The sequence below is a fragment of the Equus caballus genome, chromosome 8 (assembly GCF_041296265.1).
Source record: "Equus caballus isolate H_3958 breed thoroughbred chromosome 8, TB-T2T, whole genome shotgun sequence".
NCBI lineage: Eukaryota > Metazoa > Chordata > Mammalia > Perissodactyla > Equidae > Equus > Equus caballus.
Window position 1 is genome coordinate 31,577,982 of NC_091691.1, and position 20,269 is coordinate 31,598,250.

General features: G+C 59.2%; 1 protein-coding gene and 1 long non-coding RNA gene across 5 annotated transcripts in view; one reads left to right on the forward strand and one right to left on the reverse strand.

Moving 5' to 3' along the window:
- The first annotated feature begins 1,966 nt into the window (after window positions 1-1,966).
- LOC138925367 (uncharacterized) lies at window positions 1,967-9,346 on the forward strand. Of its 2 annotated transcripts, none has more exons than XR_011441418.1 (7): window positions 1,967-2,590; window positions 6,044-6,205; window positions 6,466-6,494; window positions 7,410-7,720; window positions 8,387-8,531; window positions 8,629-8,822; window positions 8,926-9,346. It is a non-coding gene; the product is annotated as an uncharacterized lncRNA (long non-coding RNA). The 2 variants fall into 2 exon arrangements; XR_011441419.1 differs by having other exon boundaries at window positions 2,296-2,590; window positions 6,087-6,205.
- A 4,290-nt stretch (window positions 9,347-13,636) lies between these two features.
- GALNT9 (polypeptide N-acetylgalactosaminyltransferase 9) overlaps window positions 13,637-20,269 on the reverse strand; it is a 98,346-nt gene continuing 91,713 nt past the window's right edge. The window contains exons 10-12 of one of the 3 annotated variants that reach the window (XR_002809813.2): window positions 19,629-19,796; window positions 16,747-17,483; window positions 13,637-15,619 (exon numbers count right to left, since the gene is read on the reverse strand). Coding sequence is in view for 1 of the 3 variants with exons in the window: in XM_023647374.2 (XP_023503142.1) it covers window positions 17,337-17,483; window positions 19,629-19,796 (315 nt within the window). In the remaining 2 variants the exon portion in view is untranslated. Of the gene's footprint in view, window positions 15,620-16,573; window positions 17,484-17,954; window positions 18,854-18,983; window positions 19,797-20,269 lie in introns of those variants that run through there. The other 2 variants (XM_023647374.2, XR_011441417.1) reach the window with 2 other exon arrangements.

Consider the following 20,269-nt stretch of genomic DNA (forward strand, 5'->3'; position numbering starts at 1 on the left):
ACATAAGTGTCGAAGTTCTGACGAGTGTCTATACCCAGGTAACGCCAACTCTAGCAAGACATAGAGCGTTCTGGCCCTTCCAGAAGCTTCGAGAGTCAGTCCCAGCTCCTCCCTTTCCCACCACCAACATCCCAGCTGTCGGTAGACCTGTCTGCTCCATCCCCAAGCCCCAAATCCAGGCTCCTCCTCCCACCTCCAAGCGGCCACTGTCCTGAGGGACTGCAAAAGGCCCCCTCCATCTCCTGCCCCAGCCCAGCACCCCCAGCCCCCAGCAGTGGTCTGCGAGCAGCCAGGCCACCTTTGCAAAAGGTGAATTGTATCCCTGCTCCAAATCCACAGTGGCTTCAGCAAACTTGAACAAGATCCTGCCTCCTCACTCAGCCTCCCAGACCCTGCATGACTGCAAACCCGGCTCTCACACTGACCTGGCACTCTTCTCTTCCTGATGCTGCTCCAGCCCAGCGGTCTTTATGTCTGTCAGAAACACACAACTCATCCCTGCCCCAGGGCCTTTGCACCTGCAGTACCCCCTCCTGAAATGTCCTGTAGTGGGTTGAATGGTGTCCCTGACAGATGTGTCCCAAGTCCTAATCCCCAGTCCCCATAGATCGTTAACTTCTCACCCACTCCCCGGCCTCAGGCACCCGCCCTCCACTTTCTGTCTCTGTGAATCTGACCTCTGTAGCTACCTCGTTTCAGTGGAATCCTACGGTGCTTGTCTTTTTGCGACCAGCTTATTTCACTTAACATATTGTAGGAAGCTATTAATTTTTCTATGTTAGGTATAAACCTCAGTCTTGAAGTTTCAAAGAAAGGTCAGAAGATGCGATTAAACTCCACCGTGGACCCAGAACTCCTGCCGAGAGCAAAACCACAGACGGGACCAGGACCGTCACTCCCTGGACTGACTGACCCTCCTTGCTCTGCGGCAGCTCACCCTGTGTCAGCCCTGCAATCCTGAGGCCCAAGACTGAACGGTCAGGCAAAGAATCCCGCCTTCCGAGCGGGAGTGTGGGCAATGCTGGCGCTGCCGGTGCAGGGACCCCAGTCTGAGCAGCCAGATCTCAGCATCGGAGGAAGCACCTGCCCCGTGCCCGTCCTGGGGTGGCAGGTGCCTTCTCCACCCGCCGCTCCACTTAGCGGCCCACGTTCCTCCCAGTTCGGGGTGGGGGCGGGAGCTACTCTTCCCCAACCTGGAATCTGGGCCTTGTGGTGACGGCCCAACCAGGACTGCCAGGCCGGCTGGGGAGGCACGCAGCCTCCCTCCCTCCCTCTGTCTCTCTGCTCCTCCCTGGGACCTGTGTTAGTTTCTGGGGCCACCATAACAAGTTACCACAAACCCTGTGGCTTAAACCGCAGAAGGGCAGACGTTCACTCTCTCTCTGTTCTGGAGGCCCCGCGTCGGGAGCAGGTGTCAGCAGGGCCACACCCCCCGGCTCTGGGTGGGGTCCTTCCTTGCTTCTTCCAGCTTCTTGCGGTGGCCGCACCCTCAGCGCTCCTTGGCCCGCGGCGGCATCCTGCCAGTCTCTGCTCTGTTGTCACATCCCTTGTGTCCCTCTCCCCTTCTTATAAGGACCAGCCAAGTGGTTTAGGGCCGACCCCACTCCAGGATCACCTCACCTTAACTTAGCGGGTTCCACAGAAACGAGAAAACACTGTAGGGACATCGAAGCCCAAGTGTATCGGCTGGGAGGGTCGCAGACAGCAGAACCCACTTGGGGTGGTTTGGGCAGAAGCAGGTCTAACGACGATGGGAGGGCTGTGGGGGCTCCACGTGACTTTTCTGGGAACGCTCCATGGCCTCTGCCCCCTGGCATCTCTGTGTGGAGGGACCGGAAGTCTGATGTCCCCCTTGTCACATGTGGCTGTAGCGCGTAGTGTCTGTCACACGGTGGGATGCAGCTGGAAAAGAACAGTGGTCAGCGGCCTGTTCTCCGGTCTGGAAGGAAGCTGAGCGGGGCCTGAAAGAGCCTGCAGGGAGCCGCCCTGACTGGTCGCTGAGGCCAGCCCCGCCGCACGGTCTGAAGTCGTTGCTGTCTCCACAGGCAGAACAGTTCCTCCAGGGGCGCGGCCCCGCTATCAGTGCCTTTAGAAAACAAGTGGAGCCTCATCTGCTCCTCTGACCCGGGGCTGCCTCGGCCCTTCTGTCCCCAGGATGGCATTTAATGTCCCCAGGATGAGGCGGGAGGGATGAGGAGGGCGGGGAGTCAGGGTGGGACCCGCGCTTTCCCGTCACGGGGCGAGGGGCGGCTCAGGTGGTCGAGGCCGGGGCTGTGCTTTCTCTCTGCGGCTCTTGGACTCAGAGCAGCGTCCCCGGCCGCAGCATCAGCATGACGCAGGGCAGGTTGGAGAGGCAGATGCGCAGACCCCACCGAGGCAGCAGGAGTCTGGCGGTGGGTGAGGCCTGCCCCAGCGCTCTGCCCACTCCCGACCTGTCCTGTCCTGAGCTGAGCTGAGGGATGCTGGGCGCTGGTGCCAGTGGCCGGGGCTGAGCCTTCGTAGGAACTACGCGTCTCAGTCACAGGCAGTGGTAGGTGAGACAGCTCTGGCGTGTGGCCCTGCACCCAGGACACTGACCAGGACATCTGTGGTGAGTCCTCTTGTCTGTCTGATGCTGTCGCCTGGTGCTTCTGGGCCCTCGAGGGCCTGGGAGCCGTCTGAGTGGGACCTGGGCTGGAGGACAGAGGGCCTGCGGGGAGGACGGTGGGCTTCCCAAAGGACGCCCCTGCCTGCCCACCCCCAAAGTCTCTCTCCCCAAAAGAGGTCAAGGCAAGGAGGCTCTGAGTCTCTGAAGCTTTGACTCTTTCCCTGGCCCGATTGGGAGATGGCTGGCAGTCCCTATCCTGGTGGGGTGGCTGGTGGACCCTGGCTGGGTGGGGCAGTGGACAGTCTCGCACCACCCCCAGCCCAGAAGCAGAACTTGCAGATCAGCTTGGAGTCACTGAGCACAGACAGCTGAAGTCAACTCCGTCAGGAAAATCTGCTCTGGAATTGATTTCCAGTTAAACTTGTTGTTTCATCCCAGTCGATACCTGGGGCCTGTTCTAATCAGAAGAGGGATTTGGGCCCCCTATTTGGTGGCCACGTCTTTGCTCCACGCATTGGGCTCAGAGTCCAACTTTCTGTATTTAAAAATTAAAACACTCTTCCTGCATGATTGAAAGTAAGTGTCATTCATTAGTCATTTTGATGGTTTCAGGAATTCTTTTTTTTTAGGAAGATTAGCCCTGAGCTAACATCAGCCACCAATCTTCCTCTTTTTGCTGAGGAAGACTGGCCCTGAGCTAACATGCGTGCCCATCTTCCTCTACTTTATGTGTGGGACGCCTGCCACAGCATGGCTTGCCAAGTGGTGCCATGTCCACACCTGGGATCCAAACTGGTGAACCCCAGGCCACCAAAGTGGAACGTGTGCACTTAACCGCTGCGCCACCGGGCTGGCCCCTGTTTCAGGAATTCCTAATTACGCATTTGTTTTCTTGGGATTCTGGCTCTAGGTAAATTCTTTGCACCACCCCCTGCCCCTCCGTGGAGAGACTGGTTCTCCTGGAGGAGGTAGGGGAGGTGGCTTTGCTGGGCCGTGGACACAGCGTCACACACCCGGGCTTCACGGCGGTGTGTGATTCTCACGCCCAAGAAGGGAAAAGGCAGCTTGCTGGCTGCTGTTTGAGGGCCAGGGATCTGGGGCCATCTGAGCGTCCACGATGAGGACGGACGAGCAAGACTTGGTGGCCGCAGACAGGGCAGATACACACACGCGGCGTGGAAGGACGGCGAGCTGCGGGGTCTGGTGAGAACAGAGGGAGGCAGTAGATTGAGGTGTAAACACGGCACCACTGGGGAGGACGGAAAACACACGGGACAACCCTACGAACTTTGTGAGGAGACACGCCCATTTTAAGATAAATGTCAGATGCTCTGGGGGGGGCCTGCGGGCCGCGGGGAAGGAAGTGGGGACAGGGGTGGGGGCAATTAGTTAGTTTTGCGGCTGCGATAATGCAGATTGACACGAAGCGTCTGATGAACTCCTCTCTTGGCTGTTTGTAATGAGGTCCCGCCAACTGGAAGGTGGCTCCCTGTGCCCGAGGCCCTCATGCTGGGCTGTTCCACCGCTGGTTCTCAAAGTGGGGTCCCTGGAGCAGCGTTGGCGTCATCCGGGAGCTTGAAGAAATGCTGGTTACTGTTGTGATTATTTTTCATTTTAAAGCACTTTTTATCGTGGTCAGAGCGCCTCGTGTGAGCTCTGGGGCTGAACCGGGCACGCTGTGTGTGGCTGGCACCTGCCTCCTTGTCTCACACGGCCTCTTGTGAGAAGAGTCTGATCGAGCATCTTGCCATTTTTCTATTAGATTTTTCTTGCTGATTTGTAGATGTTTTTTATATGTTTTTGACATGGCTCTTTGTTATATCTATTAAATTCCTTTTGCCCTAAAATAAAAGGAAAAGAAATGCAAGTTCTCAGCCCCACCAGCTGGGAGACAAGCCCTGAGCTCTGGCGCTCCCCGCTCCTGCCAAGGAGCCTGCTCGAGAGGCGCCCGCCCTGCGGCCTCTCCCTCCGCCCGCTCGGCTGCTCCTGGGCAGCTGGGGCTTCCCGTTGCCTGCAGACAGAGCCTGTCTCGATGGGGACTCCGTGTGAGTGGACGAACTCATTAAGAGGCGTCACTGTGAGGGGCTGGCCCGTGGCCGAGTGGTTAAAGTTCTGCGCACCCTGCTTCAGAGGCTGGGGTTCTCGGGTTTGGATCCCAGGTGCGGACCTGCTCCACTCCTCAGCCATGCTGTGGAGACGTCCCACATACAAAATAGAGGAAGACTGGCCTGGGTGTTAGCTCAGGGCCAATCATCCTCAGCAAAAAAAGAGGAGGATTGGCAGCAGATTTTAGCTCAGGGCCAATCCTCCTCACAAAAAAAAAAAAAAAAAAAAAGAGGCATCACTGTGCCTGATCCTGGTGTCAGGCAGCCATAAGTCTTGCTCTTCCTGTAAAGACGGACAACAGCTCCTAAAGCAACCGTGCTTGTCTGGGTCGGACAAGCAACCACATTAGAGGGCTGGGGCTGGGAGGAGGAAGAGGCTGCGGGTGGGAGAGCAGCCCGAGGGGGGTGGGCAGGAGGACCCCGCTAGTTGGGACCAGAGGCTCCTATCTTGTCACGACTGAGGGGTCTGCCTTCGGGAGCAGAGCAGGGTCGTGGGTCTGGGGCTCCTGCTGCCCATTCCCCTGGAGTGGAGGGCGGTGCCCTTCCAGAAGGGCTGCCACTTCCTCCCGCAGGCCTGAGCTTTCCTGCTGTGCTCTGACCCCAGGTGGGCACCCGGCAGGGACCCAGGATCGGCTGCCCTGGGCCCCCACCCAGCAGGCGGTCTCGGTGATGCACAGTGGACCCCCAGCTGCCAGTGGGCCGAGGGTCCCCCTTTGGGTCCCTTCAGGCCAGCAGAGACCTCTGGGCCCCCACTCCTCTCATCCCTGATTTAAAAACCAATCATTTCTTGTTACAGAATATCGTATCATAGAATAACTGTAGAAATTATAATTATAACTAATTGTAACTTTATTAATTATTTTAAATGATTAACATAGTAACTAGTTATATAACGATGAACAATAACTATATCATTAATATATACTAATTATTAACTATAATAACTGTATAATTAATAGTTAATACATTTTTAATTTATATTATTTACATTGAAAAGTGAGATTATTACAATAATTACTATAGATATTAATTGCAAGTACAATTTTAATTACAGAAAAATGATAGGATGTAATTTTCTTATTATAGATATGGTAGGAAAGCAAAACTGAGACCTGAGAAATCTCTTCTTAAACTCACTCCTGACGGTAATCACTGCCGTGTTGGGTGTATTTGCCTCCAAACCTTTCTGTACAAACACGTGTTTGATTTACTAAGCAGGATTACACTTTATGCACTTTTTAGACAAAAGTTTTTTTGATGGGGTACAATTTACGTTTAATAAAATGTACATTTTAAAAAGCATTTTCTCAGTTTTTCATTTTTTCATTTTTAAATAATTTGGCAAAAAAAGCTGCAAAATCAGAGCAAAGAATTCCCGTGTGCCCTTCTGCCAGCTGCCCGGCTCCCGCGGCCACAGCCACCTCAGAGGTGACAGGACAGGACAAGACAGCGGCCCACCCGAGAACCCCGCTGGCCGTAGCGCGAGGGAGCAGCGCCAGGACCTCGGCATCTGGTGCGTGTCACATGGCAGGACTGCGGCGGTTACTGGCGAGGTTGCCCATGGGTCTCCTTTCCGGTTCAGGGTGATCCAACTGCAGGGCCGGCCTTTCAGGGTCTGCAGGATTGGCCTTTTGGGGTCAGCGGGGTTGGCTTTTCGGGGTCTGTGGGGCCGGCCTTTTGGGGTCTGCGGGGCTGGCCGGCGGCTCCTGATTTGCTCTTCTCCCTTCTCTGCGTGTCTCGCTGCAAACGCGCCCACCTCGCTGATCTTTCCAGAACCGGCTCTACGCTCGGCGGTCTGTGAGGTGTGTGTTTTCAGGTCACGCGTTTCTGCCCCTGGCTCTCTCCTGCTGCGGCTCGCTGGGTTCTTCTTGCTCTTCTTTCCTGGTTTCTGGGATGGGATGTGGGTGAGGGTCTCACGTGTGTGCCGAGGTCCCACGAGCGTCCTGCTGCGCACTCCTTAGCCCCGTGCGCGTCCCCACACCCGAGGGGTCTTTCATAGCCTCCAGGGGGTCCCAGCCCCCGCTGTTCTGTCCACGCGGCCCTGGCGGGGAGTCCCACTCCTTGTTTGACGCGGGTGTGGGCACGGTCCCAGGTCAGGCCCTCCCTGCAGGTGCCGCCGTCCCGCCTCTGCGGTCGGGATCGGGACAAAGCCTGCACCTGCTTTGCCTGGCGCTGCAGACCAATGCCCCCGCACACCAGGGACGTGTCTTCATTACCCTCGCCTGGCTCTCTGTTCTGCTTTTGAATTTCCTTCTCAGGGACACCGCAGATCCTGATGCAGACGCAGCTTCGTGAGGACGCCGAGCGGTTTATCATCTCCTTCCGGTTCTTCCCTCTGGGCGAGCATCTCCGGTCGGTGTGGGCGCCTCAGGCTTCCCCTCCGTCGGCGATTCGGTGCTTAGCCGTGCTCGTTCTGATCTCTGCTCCATCGGATTTCCTTTTCAGTTTCATATTATGTGGCTTTGAGCCTCCTTTTGTTTCTTTAACTGTGAAATCTGTGGTTTTCCTCTCATTCTTCAGTTTTGTCATCTAATCTCTAAGCTCTTCTTTTAAAATGTTTTCTTCCAGGACAGTGTCTGTCTGTCTTTTGTCAGCTCCTCCCTCCTCTCTTTCTTTTTTACTTTCTTCATCTTCTTTCTTCTCTCCCCTCCCCTCCTGTCCTCCACTGAGGCACCTTAGGGGCTGCTGGGCTGTTTCTTCTTTTGTGTTCACGACAGGTCACGGGCCCCGTGCTCAGACCCGCTGTGAGCTCCTGTTTCCTCCACACCCTCTCATCGCCCGACCTGCTGGCTCCCTCTGGGCTCCCGTGGGAGACGGGACACAGAGACCGGAAGGAGGAGAGACCAGCGGCCCGAGGGGTCTTGATGGGCACAGGGACTTCTTTCCCCCTGCAGCCCCCACAGCCCCTCAGAGAAGCAGAGCAAGCCCCCTGAGGGGACATTTCTGTCTCTGTGGGGACATTGGAGCACACCCGGCTGCTGTGGCTGGAGGACCACGCACTGGATGCTGCGTGAAGGCGGGTTCCGAGGTTAGAAAGGACAGAATGTGGAGCCCACGCAACCGTGACCTTTGGGAGAAATGAGCCCAGTTTTGAATCTGTCACTTCAAAACCCATCGTGTGGCTGCGTTTGCTGAAATGACTACTGTTCCCAGGGCCACAGGCCTGTCAGCCATCCCTGAGTCACCAAAGAAAGATCGCCCCATCGATTCGTATTAGCTCAGAGAAGCCATGTAATTTAATTTTAAAATGACTATTGGAGCTTAAAGAGCAAGAGAAATAACAAGACTTCTCATCTTATTTATCTGCAGCAGTTAGCTGAGCGACTTATCAAGGTTGTCAGTTTAATTAACTTTGACCTCTGGGGAGCGGCTCTTATCAATATGAGGAGGCAGCATGGCTGTGCCGAGCTCCACGGGTCCACGACGCGAGTTCATGCAGCTTTTCTGGGGGCGTTTGGGGCTCTTGGAGCCTGAGGGCTCACATCCCATTGGCCCTGCATCCGGCAGGCAGCAATTCTGTTACCCATTTCATCTCACCCCCGTGGGACTCAATTTCATCTCACCCCCGTGGGACTCAATTTCATCTCACCCCCGTGGGACTCCAACCCACATTCTGAGGAGCTCCGAGGCAGGGCTCACGGCTGGGCCTCTGCCCACAGTCCGTCCCTTCCCCAGAGGGTTCTTTTCTGTTCAGTGTTGCAGATTTGAAACAAAACCAAAGCCGAGCGTTCAACAGCACAAGCTTTATTCAACGGCCAAAGAACCGAGAAGTCGGAACTCTGTTTACAAGCCGACTTCTCAGCCCTGGGGCGATTCGGCAGCTGTTATAAGGGGTCCAGGTAACGAAGGGGAGGAATATTCACAGTCGGGAACTGGGCAGCTTTTCAGGCGAATAGGGTGCCACCTCCTTTCTTCCCCTCTTTGGTTTGTTTCCAGTCATTGTAAACTGGCGTGGTGTCAGCGGGTGTGTTCCATGCTATGACAGTGTGTTACGAGGAGCGTGCAATGAGCTGCGGGCTACGTCAGGCCGAGTCAGACGGCCATGTTGCCTTGAACCGGTTTAGACTGGTGCTGACTACAGGCCTCAGCCGTCTTCTCCTCCTCCCTTTGCGGTTTCCTGCAAGCTAAAGGTAAAATGTAGGCTTGTCCTGAGCAGGTGGTGGTTAATATCTCCCGGGGTTGGGGCCGCGGTAACACTCGGCCACTCTCTCTTCTTCCTGCCTCTGTTCTCAGATCCCTGAGCTCCTGGGGCAGGTCACATCTCCTGCTTCCTTTGACCCTGACCCGTGTTTGGGCATCCGTGTCCGACCGTGGCCGCCTGTGGGCCCGGCGAGAGAGAAATGGGACGTGGTTGCTCTAAGCTGCTCTGAACCTTCAAGGCCCTATTCCTGTGAGTGGTGGAATTCATCTCAGCTGATTCAGAGGCCTCCTCGCCACCTCCCCGGGGCCCACGTTCCGGTAGCCTCTCAGGACATGACAATGAAGACGCCTGCTCCCCAGACAGAGTCGTTTGCCTCCTGGGATCACCAAGAGGGGACAGCCCCAGCATGCTGGTGCTGGTGCAGTAGCCCACAGGGCTGGTGAGCTTGGGTGGGAGAAATCACATCTTTATCTTCACTAACTTCTAAACGGAAAGTAGCATTTCCTCCAGTTATAGATACTCTTGGTTCTCATATTTGCGATAGTCAAGCTCTAGAGCGTCGCCGTGAACATGGAATCAGTGGGTACCAGGCTGTTGCTCCAGGGGAGACGCTGGGTTGGGTTCCTGCAAGGCCCTGGTCACAACATTTTTGTCAACTGATCAATAGATATCTTTACTGATGAGTGTGTCTGTTTAAAGACACCTCATCATCTCACATCTCAGAAACGGGTCATCGCTGAAATGGGAGTACCAGTGTCCTGGGGCCGCCGTGACACAGCACCACAAACGTGGGGGCTCAACCGCAGGAACTTATCCTCTCAGACTGGGGGTGGGAGTCCCAGGGCCGGGTGTCGCAGGAGGGCTGGCTCCTTCTGGGCCCAGAGGGAGTCTGGTCCCGGCCTCTCTCCAGCTCGAGGTGCCGCCAGCAGCCCTGGGTGTTCCTGGGCTGTGGGTGCCTCACTCCAGCCTCTGCCTGTCTTCGCCTGGCACTGTCCCTCCGCGTGTTTCTGTGTCCTACTCTCTTCTTCCTGTGAAGACGCCAGTGACTGGGTCAGGGCCCACCCTGCTCCTGGGTCAATGATCGCTAATCACATCCACAAGGCCCTTTTCCCAGTAAGTCCCGTCCTGAGGTTCCGGGTGGACACACTCCTTGGGGTCACTGTCGACCCCAGCACAGGAAGGGACCGCCTCACTGGCCGTCGGTGTCCACGGCAGCTGCTACCACCGAAGGCACCCTGAGCAAGCTGGTTGCAGTGGCGCTGCCGGCGAGCCTTCTGAGCTGCGGGCTCCCACCTGGCCAGCAGCTCCTCTGTGCCCCTTCGATGCTCCTGGAGCGTGGGTTGTCCGAGCAGAGTCTTTGTGGGTGGTGTGGGCGCCAGCCACACCCCTGCCGCTCTGCGTGGCGTTTGCCCTGCAGAGGGAGCCCCGCCTTGGTGGCCTTCCAGCCACTGTGGGGAGGGCAGCCCCTCCCGTCCTCCCCACTCCTCGACCAGCTGGGACAGGCCATTCTTTGTCGGCTCCCGGGAGGGGTGTGCTCAGGCACCAGGCTGGATTCCAGCCACATCCCTGGGACCCTAGGGGAGGGAGGGTCGCCGGCATGGGCCAGGTGTGAGACCCAGTTCCCAAGGACGGTTTCTGACTCTGGTGGAGCCAGCAGGGGGCCTCCTTCCATGGCTGGAGCCCTCGTGAGAAGGGGGAAGAGGGACTCAGAGACACGACAGGTCAGGGGGTGATGGAGGCAGAGACGGGGGATGTGTCTACAGGCCAGGGGACACCAAGGACGCCGGCGGCCCCCAGAGGCTGGACGAGGTAGCAGAATCCTGCGACAGCTCGCGTCTGGACTTCCAGGCTTCAGACCGTGAGAGGAGACCATCCTGCTGTTTTAGGCCCCCACTGCGTGGTTCTCTGTCACGGCAGCCCCAGGACCCTGATCCGGGAGGGCCTATGAGTCAGGACCACTTGTCCCGAAGGGCGGGCAGCCCAGGGTCGGGGTCCCAGGTGGGTGAGGCAGGAAGGCATGTGCGGCGGCTCTCAGGCTGACCTGGGCGCAGGGATGTGCCCGCTGAGGGCCCCACACTGCCTGCCAACGGTTGGTTGGCGGTTCAGCGCCCGAGGCTTCCCAGGCTCTAGGTCGGCACCAGAGCAGTGAAGGCTTTGGTGGGAGGTGGTAGGAAGCCGGGTGGCTGGTGCCCAGGTCGAGGCTGAACAGCAGACAGGATGCCCCCAGCGGCCTACGAGTGTCGTGTGGATGGTGACTTGGAAGTGGCAGGCAGCTGGGAGATGGGCCTCCCGGAGCTTGGCGACGGCCCGCCCGGAGGTCTGTGAGTCTCTCAGGGCCAGCGGTGGGGGGCCTGGAAGGAGTCTCTTGGGGTCCCCTCCTCAGGGGCCAAGGGCCACTGTGAGTGGAGACAACACCCCTTACTGTCCGCGTGACCTGCCCTGCGTCCGCAGAGACCCCGGCTCTGTGCCCTGTGGCCCTGAGTCACCCCGTTCCCTGTGGGAGACCCGACACCTTGAAGCAGAAGGAGACGCTTCCTCGGAGCCCCAAGACAAGCATGCCCGTGGCCATCCTTGCCTGCCCGGGGTGGAGGGGCGGGTAGGATGGGGCCCCTCTGCCTGAGGCATCCCCTGGCCTGTGACCCTGCGTGTCCTCTGCCGCCAACCACAGAGACATACGTGCTTTCACAGGCGAGCTGTTGATTTTCCTCTGGTGTTTTCCACACAGCCGCTCATCTCCCGTCAGCGACGCTGTGGCAGAGCAGCAGCGTCTGAGGCTGAAGGGCAGACCATGGTGATGGTGACGGTCAGGGACCCACCAGGGGAACCTGGGGAGGGAGGGCGTTCCTTTTCCAAACCTCAGGGGCGCTCCTGGGTCCCCTCCCAGGGAAACTTCTTGAGCTTCCAGAACGCCGGGGTGGGGGGGGGGACAGCCAACAGTCATCTGGAGCCACATAACAGAGCCAGTTTCTCCTGGAGAACTTTGACGACTTCAGAGAACAGTAGTTCCTCGGGGGGTGAGGTGCAGGGATCCACAGAGCAGCCGGGCTCCGCGAGGCCGCACACAGCCGGTGCTAACTCAGTGCCTGCCCGCCAGCGGCCCACCAGGCCCCACTCCTGCCTCCTGCCGCCGCTGTGCTCGGAACAACGTGCTGAGGGAGTGAGCACCTGAGAGCGTGAACAGAGGACCAGCAGGCCGTGTCCCTTCTCCTGCCGGGAGGGCCCAGGACAGGCTTCGGGGTGCCGTGGGCAGGGGGCAGGACCTCCACACAACCTGCGGCCTCCTTGTTCACACATGATTAGGAATCTCAGGCAAGGGTTAAGTGACGCTGGGCCCTTCTGGTGTGGGAATGGCGGTGAGGCAAGGATGCTGTGCTCCTGTCCGGGCTCCTGTCCACCCGACCCCGCACTCCCTGACTGAATATGCCAGGCCGAGGGCTCAGCCCTGAAACCTACTAAGGCCCAGAACGCCCTGGAGGCTGAAACCACGACCCCCGCACCCCTCTGTGCCTGCAGTTGGGCCAGAGACCCCAGGACAGGCCGGGCGCCAGGACCAGGGAGGGGACTTCAGACCCCAGTGCCCCTCGTCCCGTTTCCTCTTCCGGGCCAGCCCCTCCCTCAGCTCCGGGGCTCTTGCTGCAAGTAGGCCTTGTCCCGGATTCTCAGAGACTCTCCACCCTCGTGTCTGCTGGGTCCCTGACCACCCTGGCAGGCGTGCCTTCGGCCTGGGGCCCAGGGGGGCTGCCTCTCCCACCTGAACCAGGAGCTGGGGGATGCCCCGCTCCTGCTGTCTCCTGAGGACCCCGCTCCCTGGGCCAAATCCCACCTCAGGTTCCCCTCCCTCAGACAGTCTGAGCCGGAACCAAGATTCATTGGAGCGAGGAGCCCTTTTATTTGACAAAATTAAATTCCGATGCCCATTATCTCTATCAGGAGCAGAGGAAAGAGGAAACCTCTGCAGGTTTGCTGTTTTCATCGGAAGCATCTGCCTATTCACAGCCTCTCCCAGAGCACGGCTGTTAGGTTTGTTACCCACGAGCCATTTTAAACAAACGGCGTGGGTTTTTCTGATTTTGCTTCAGACCCAATTCATAATTGAACTAATGAAAGAAGTGGGCCTGTTATTAAGTTTTACTAAATTCTATTTGCTTGAATCTCTGCCATTTAAAAGATCACTGCTGCTGAAAAAGGAAAAGACACTGGGCGGCAGGCCGAGCGGAAGGAGGAAGTTTGGGGTCAAGCAGACCCAAGTCTGAGCCCTGACCTGCCTCGTGTCCACCCCCAGCCTCTGCCCCCCACCCGGAAAGGGGGCACAGAAGTCCTCAGGACCACTTAGGGTTATTCCAAGAATTAAGGGGGATTAAGACGTCGCGTTCTCAGCACGTTTCTCCCTCCTCCTTCTCCTTCCTGTGAGGATGGTTGCCGGCACTTTCCCAAGCAGGTGGGACAGGAAACCGGGGGGCAGCTGACCGTCTCTGTTCTCACAGGACCACTCGTGTGTCCCTTTTCGGTCACGTTCACGACGCGGAGAGGAGGCTCATCGTCCGGGATTTCTGGGAGAGCGAGAGCAGCGGTGTGCTGGTCAGCGTCCCACGACCGGCTCTCTGTAAAGCTCAGCCCAGTGTGTAGTGTGGTCCACGCCCGTTTATGAATATTTCCACCTCGGACAATTCAGGCTGCCAGGCTGCCAGCTCGGAACACAGAGCCGGGAAGGGACGCAGGGGCGCAGCCACCACCCACCACAGGTGTGACAGCCACGAGTAATCTCAGGGCATAGAAGTAACAAAATAGAGCCGATCACTGGGAGCCGGTGGGCATTGAGTATTTATTACCTTTGTTTTTAATATAACTTATTTAGTTGTAAGTTCATGTAATTTATTTTTAGTAATAGCTGTGTTTCACAACTGGTTCACAAAGTTCCTGAAAATGTAAAACTTGGCTCCTGCTGCAAGCTGGTGTGGTCCAGCCGTGGACAGCCCTGGGTGTGCCAGAAGCATGCCTGGTCCCATCGTGGGTGCCCTTCCGTGAGACCCCAGCACCCAGCTTGGCCCTGGGTGTGGGGATGTCAGCCTGCACTGGACGGAAAATCCTGCTCTTGGGGCCCCTGGAGGGAAGGGTGACCTCCAACCTTGCTCCAGCTTGTCAGTCAGGAAATCCCGTTGTCCCATGGTGATGACCCGTGGGCGCACCTGCCGCTTGGCTCCCAGACCCACTTCCCGCCTGCACTCCCTGCTCTGCGACGCCGTGAGCAGCATCTCCTGTGGTTCCTCGTCCTTTAGTTCCAGGCTCGGCCGGAGGAGACGCTGGTGGACAACTGGGGGCTGGAGAGCAACCAGGCTGTTTTCCCTTCATGTCTCCACCTTCAGGGCATTCCTGGTGGGGCTTGTTGCTTCCAATGCTTCTTCTGTAGTCCCATCCCCACAAGCGGCCCCCGCTCCCGGCCTCCAGTAACACCGCCTTCCCCTGGGTCCCTCTGGCCAGTGCAGGATGAGGCCCTGGATGCCGCGGTGTCCCTGTTCAGAGGCTCAGCCCTTCCAGGGTGTGCCTAATCTGCCCCCCCACAATAAATCCCCTTGTTTGATGGATGGGACCCTCCTGGTACAGTCGGGGTGGCCTCAGCCTCAGACCAGTGGTTAAAGAACAGGTAAAGAAGAGCAATTATTTGGCCTTAAGGGGAAAGAAGTGTGGACACAGGGTCAGAGGCTTCGGGGGACTGGGTTGGCTTCAGCCCAGTCCGTGGATGGCGTTAGAGTTTGTTCTGAACCCGGGATTATGGTGATGGATCAACGGAAGGGTGTGTCACTGTGAATTAGAAAGACCTGTGAACTCAGCCCCAGCAAGGGCGTGTCTGGGGTGCAGGCGGGGATCCAGACCAGCAGGGACGGGCCCGCCAGCTGCGGCCAAGTGTCAACCGCAAAGCCGTGCAGGGAGCATCTCCACAGCGCCGCGTGTGGCCGGGAGCTGCAGTGGCAGCGCTGGGTGTCGTGGTCCATGAGCAGCTCTCCTTCAGCTGGTATTTGGGGGTGCGCTCTGCACTGAGTGACCCCAGGACTCTCGGGCAGTTCTTCTAGAGAAGGGCAGGCTCCAAGAGGGGCATGGCTGCCCAAGAGGCAGGTCGGGACCAAAGTGAATAAAAGGAAGTGAGCTCCACGATCATGTTTTATGAAGAAGGCATTTTGTTCCATCTCAGTTTTGATAAACCAAGAGCCTCACACCAGAGTGTGGACAGCACCTCCGCCCTGGCTGACCCGCCCCGTCCTGCTACCTGTGGACCAGCTCGGTGCCCTGCCAGCTGCCCCGTCCTCCTGGGTCCTGGTGCCGGGGCAGGAGCAGGGGGCCAGCTGATCCTGACGGACAGCAGGCCTTCGAACACGGGGACGTACCGTGAACCAAGAGGATGGGAGGTTTGGTGAGATGCTGAGAAGAACTTTTCCAGGCGTGAGCTTTTCTGTGAGATCCCCTGTGGGCTACAAACGGCCGACTGCGACGCAACTGGCAACCTGATGAATTGTGACACATACACTTCGAAAGTTGAGCTTGTGACAACATCTGCCGTAACCACGGGCGGTGCATGGCGTGCTGACGGCTGCTGCGCATCCCTGGAGAAACATCCGGATGCTCGTGGACCCACAAGCGGCTGACTGCCCACCACCATCGTCTTAAATGTGGGGAAGATGTGGGCTAGAGCAAGTGCTTTTCTGGGGCTTGGGTTGGAGCCGGCAGAATTCTCTGCTGAGCAGGGAGAAACTGGACCCTTCAGAGCTTCTCTCAGCAGCAGGAGGCACAGACCTGGAGCAATGGGGGGTCAGGGTCCCCAGGGAAGGAGAAGAGGAGGAGGAGGTCCTGGGGGATGGGTGTCCAGTGGGCAGGGCACCAGCCTGGGGTGGACAGTGAAGTGCAGACTCATCGCGTCTCCCCAGGCCGACACCCATGGACGCCTCACCAGCATGTCCCCCAACCCCAAGGGCAGGTCAGAGCCCCCACTGCCCAGACCCCTAGTCGCACGGCATGTGCTGCTTGCTCACCTCCCCGGGGGCTGACCTTCAAGAAAACTCCCCACGGATCGGAGATCCCCAGCACCACCAGGAAGGACTCCTCCTCTCCCAGGAAGATACCCACTGGCATGAGTGACTGGCAGCTGTCCTTAGAAAGGCAGCCGCTCCCTGTCCTCTCCGAGGGGTGGGCCCTGGTCGCAGCAAGCGGAGAACAGGTAAGATCTGCGGCCCCTGCTCGAGGCCTGTTGTCTAGAAACCCTGCCAGCCTGCGTTCCAGGTTACTCTGCAAGAATGGGGAGAAGCCTGGAAGTTTCCCACGGCACCCACAATTTCTGCCCCAGGAGACCACCAAAGGGTGTTGGAGACCCCGTGTGTGGGAAGAGCTGGGTGGTCTGGTTTGTGGGTGCTTGTCATCCTATCTGCTGTCCATTCCCACTGCCAGGTGTGCCAAGCCTGCCCTGGGGTCCCGCGCCCCTGGACGCCTGAGGCCGTCCACTGCCGGGCAGGAGGGAGGAGCAGCTAGTATTGGGTGCCGCTGGGCACTGGGCCTGGTGGGGGAGAGGGGAGGGCAGAACCTTCCGCCCAGCTTCTCTCCCCGTGTCCTGCAATTTGCACAGCAACCATCAGGTCCCGTCCTGCTCAGAGACGCATCTTGGAGGCCCTAGGACAGCTCTGGGGGTGCTCCTTCTCAGCTCCAGGTGTCCCCTGGAGCCGACGTCAGGGACAATACATACACAGATGGGCGTGGCCGTGTGCCAATAAAACTTTATTTATAAAAACAGGCGAGGAGCCTGGGTGCTCGTTTGCTAACAGGCTCCTGCCTGAGAGCAACACGAGGAGGCGCCTGGCCCGGGCGGGAGGCTGGAACAGGGATCCCCACCCGCTCTGTACTGGATGGAAGCGGTTCTGTCATCTCCTCACCTGCTCATGGCCCTGGCTCGTCATGAGGACACCACACTGACGTCTCCCTTCTCCCCTCTCACTTGCGCGGAGAGGGCTCGGCTCTGCCTGAGTTCTGAGATCACAGGAAGGCGGAGCTTCGGGAGGCCGTGGGGAGCCCCAGGAGGTGACGGTTCTGTCCCGAGAAGACGGGCGGGCGCTCGGCCGCCCTCTGGGCTCACAGGGGTGACATGACGTCTGCGTGGGGGTATGTACAGGGGCTTCAGCACATGCAGAAGAGGTGGCCGTCCGGGCAGCTGGACAGAAATACCGTAGAAAAGGCACATGATTGGGGGCTGGAGCTGGCGGTCAGCTGCTGTGCTCAGGCAAAGCTGCCCAGCCGAGGAGGGTCCTCGCTCTTGGTGGGGTAGCCTATTCCTGGCATCTGCCTCCAGACACACAGGGAGGCCCCGCAGTCCTGGGCGACAGGCCCGAGGAGAGGTCCGGGCCTGAGATGGTGCGGGCAAGGCCAGGGCCCTTGGGTTCCGGTGCTGGGTGGGTGGGAAGGGGCACGACGCCTCCCCCAGGTCCTCAGGGTCCGCGTGGGGGAGGGCACAGGGTGAGGCCGGGGGTCAGTGCCGCCCGTGCTTGATCCAGTTTCTGATGGTCCACTTCTGCCCCGAGCACCTCTGCACCACCAGCCGCAGCCCGAAGTTGGCGTCCTTGGACATCTCCACCTCCAGGCACCTGCCCGTGTCTCGGCTCACGATGGGGCCGCTCTGTGGGGAGGGAAACCAAGTGAGCACAGGTGCCCAAGCCTCCCTTCCCAAGAGCATCCCTCTGTCCCCTCGGCCCTCTGTCTTCTGACATCCCCGCACACCCCCACCCCATTAGCTACTCTACCTGCCTGCCCTGCTCCCAGGGTCTGAGGAGGGACCAGGACAGTGGAGTCCAGGGCCCTTGAGAGGGCGTTTCCCCCAAGGTGCCTCCCTGACCCCTGGTGTGTCCCATGTGCCCGTTGGTCACCCCTCCAGGCCCTCTGGTCCTCCAAACATTGAGGCCCCGGCCCATGCCCAAGGACCCCAGGATTGTATCCCATGTGTCCTCCTGCAGTCTGGCTCTCGTCGCCCAGGCCCCAGAACCGGCCTCTCAGGGACCTCCAACCCTTGTGGGCTCCGCTTGACACTGTGACACTCGTTCCTGCAGCCTCTCCTGTGACCAGAAGCCCCCAGACGGTGTTGTGCGTTTACCTGTCATGGGGGCTTCTCTGTGGGAGCCATGACAGAGGTCTTCGGGGGCATGAGGTGGGGCCGAGATCAGGACTGGCTCCTGGGAGACACCTACTGCCCAAGGAGCAGGAGAGCAGCGGGCTGGCGGAGCTGCGGGCATTGGGGGGCGGGGAGGGATGGCTGGGGACGCCGGGGGTGGAGAGACCATGCTCAGGAGTGGGATTTGATCCCGCACATGGTGGTAGACTGCCCAAGAGCGTCAGAGCCGGGAGTACACGGGCAGAGTGTCCTAGGAAGACGGGTCAGAGGCACCGAGGGCCTAACGCCCAGCGCCTGGCGGTGGTTGCACTGGAAACAAAGTCTTTGCAGATGTAATTCACAGAAAGGAGGTCATGCTGGAGGAGGTGGGCCCTGATCCAATGCCCATGTCCTCCTAAGGACGGAGGGATCCTGAGACACAGAGAAAGGATGACCAAGCCAGAGTTGGGAGGGACGGGCCACAAGCCAAGGACACAGCAGGCAACACCAGGGCTGGGAGAGGCAGGAAGGGCCCGCCCCACGAGCCTCGGAGGATACTTTGCGTTGGGACTTCTGGCCTCCAGGTGGTGAGAGAATAAATGTCTGTAGCTTTAAGCTACTCAGCTTGTGGTCGTCTGTTCTGGGGGATTTGGGACATGAGTGGGTTTAGGGAGAAGGTTGGGGTGCTGCTGCAGGCAAGAGGGACTGGGGCAGGGCTGGAGTGGGGGTGGGGTTGGGGGGGCCTGTGAAGGTCAGACCCCAGCAAGTGACAGCCTGACCTGGATGGAGACACCGAGGCCAATTCCACAGAGGACACGCTGAGATGGAGGCGACCTTGGGACGCCCCGGAGAAGCCTGTGTGGTATTTGGATGGATGGGTGTGAAGCTCAGAGACGTTTGGGCTGGATACAGAGACAGGAGGGTGTCAGGAGAGGAGGAAGCTGGGCGCCTGCCCAGGGGGAGCCCAGGGGGAACCGAGGAGGACAGTGGAGGCAGGAGGGCAGCAAAGGGAACAAGTCAAATGAGCCCAACCTAACGAGGAGGAAGCCAGGAGACAGAAGTGCAGCCGCAGGACTCCGTTCACAGGAGGCCCATGGGGTCAGCCAGGCGGGGTGTGAGGAATGGCCCTGGAGCCCTGGGGGGCGGCCATGTGCCCTGCTCCTCCAGCCAGCCATGCACATCAATGTGTATGCTGTTCACCTCCAGGCAACGTTCCAGCGAGCGACGTTATTGTGAGGGAGGGAGGGAGGGAAGCCTGGTGGGAGTGGCCAGAGCTCCCGAGGCATGTGGGCTGGAGGGGGCACAGGGTGTCCAGGGGCTGCTCCCACCAGGCAGGGAGGCCATCCTTGAACATGCTGCTTAAGTGCTTGTTCTTGGGGCTCAGGATTCGACCCCAGCATCCCAACAGCCCCACAGGGCCCAGGGGGCTGACTGCAGCAGATCCCAGCAATTCCAGTCTGGCCCCAGGAGACCAGCAGCTGAGGCTGAGTGGGGCCTCCGGATGAAGGGGCCGCCGTAGTGCTGTGACCAGCCGGTCGGCCCCTCCCCGGTCTTGTGACCTGGGCATGTCACTCAGCCCCTGTGAGCTGGGGTTCCCGTGGGAGCGGCTGATCCTGGCACCCCCTCTTCCCCACCACTGTCCCCCTACAGCCCTGGCTGGCTCTCTACCCCGCTGACCTGGGTGAAGTCCCACAGCCGCTGCGCCGGCCGGGCCACATCCTCGCACTTCCTCAGGGCGGGCGCGCGGCCCCTGCCGTCGTCCACCAGGCACTTGGAGTCCGGCAGGAAGGCAGTGGAGCCCAGGGGCCCGAGCTGCAGCAGGCCGTCGGCGCTGTACCGCACCAGCTGCGGAGGGCGCCGCGTGAGCCGTGCGGGCCGAGGACGGAGGGTGTCCCGCTGTGCCAGCCCTCACCCAGAGTCGGCTCTCCTGGGGAGGCGCCAGGCCCACGGACGGCCACCCAGCCTCGGCCTTCCCCACGGCCCTGCTCACCCACCCGCCCCTCCCAGCTGGGCTCCTGGGACTCCTCCAGAACCGTGCTCGGACCCGCCCCGTGGGCACAGATGCACAAGGGAGACAGTGTCACACATGCCCCAGGTCGCCCCATCTGCCCTTGAACCAGGAGGTGAACCTTCATTTCCATAGGAAGGGTGGCCCCAAGGTCACGCTCACCCTGGTCCTGGTCATGTTGTTTGCAAACACCAGGTGAGCGACAACTACACACTCACAACGGAAACCAACACTGGATTCCTACCCCTCCTCAGCTGGCTGACCACGGGCAAGTCACGTCCCCTCTCTGTGCCTCGGTCTCCTATGTGTA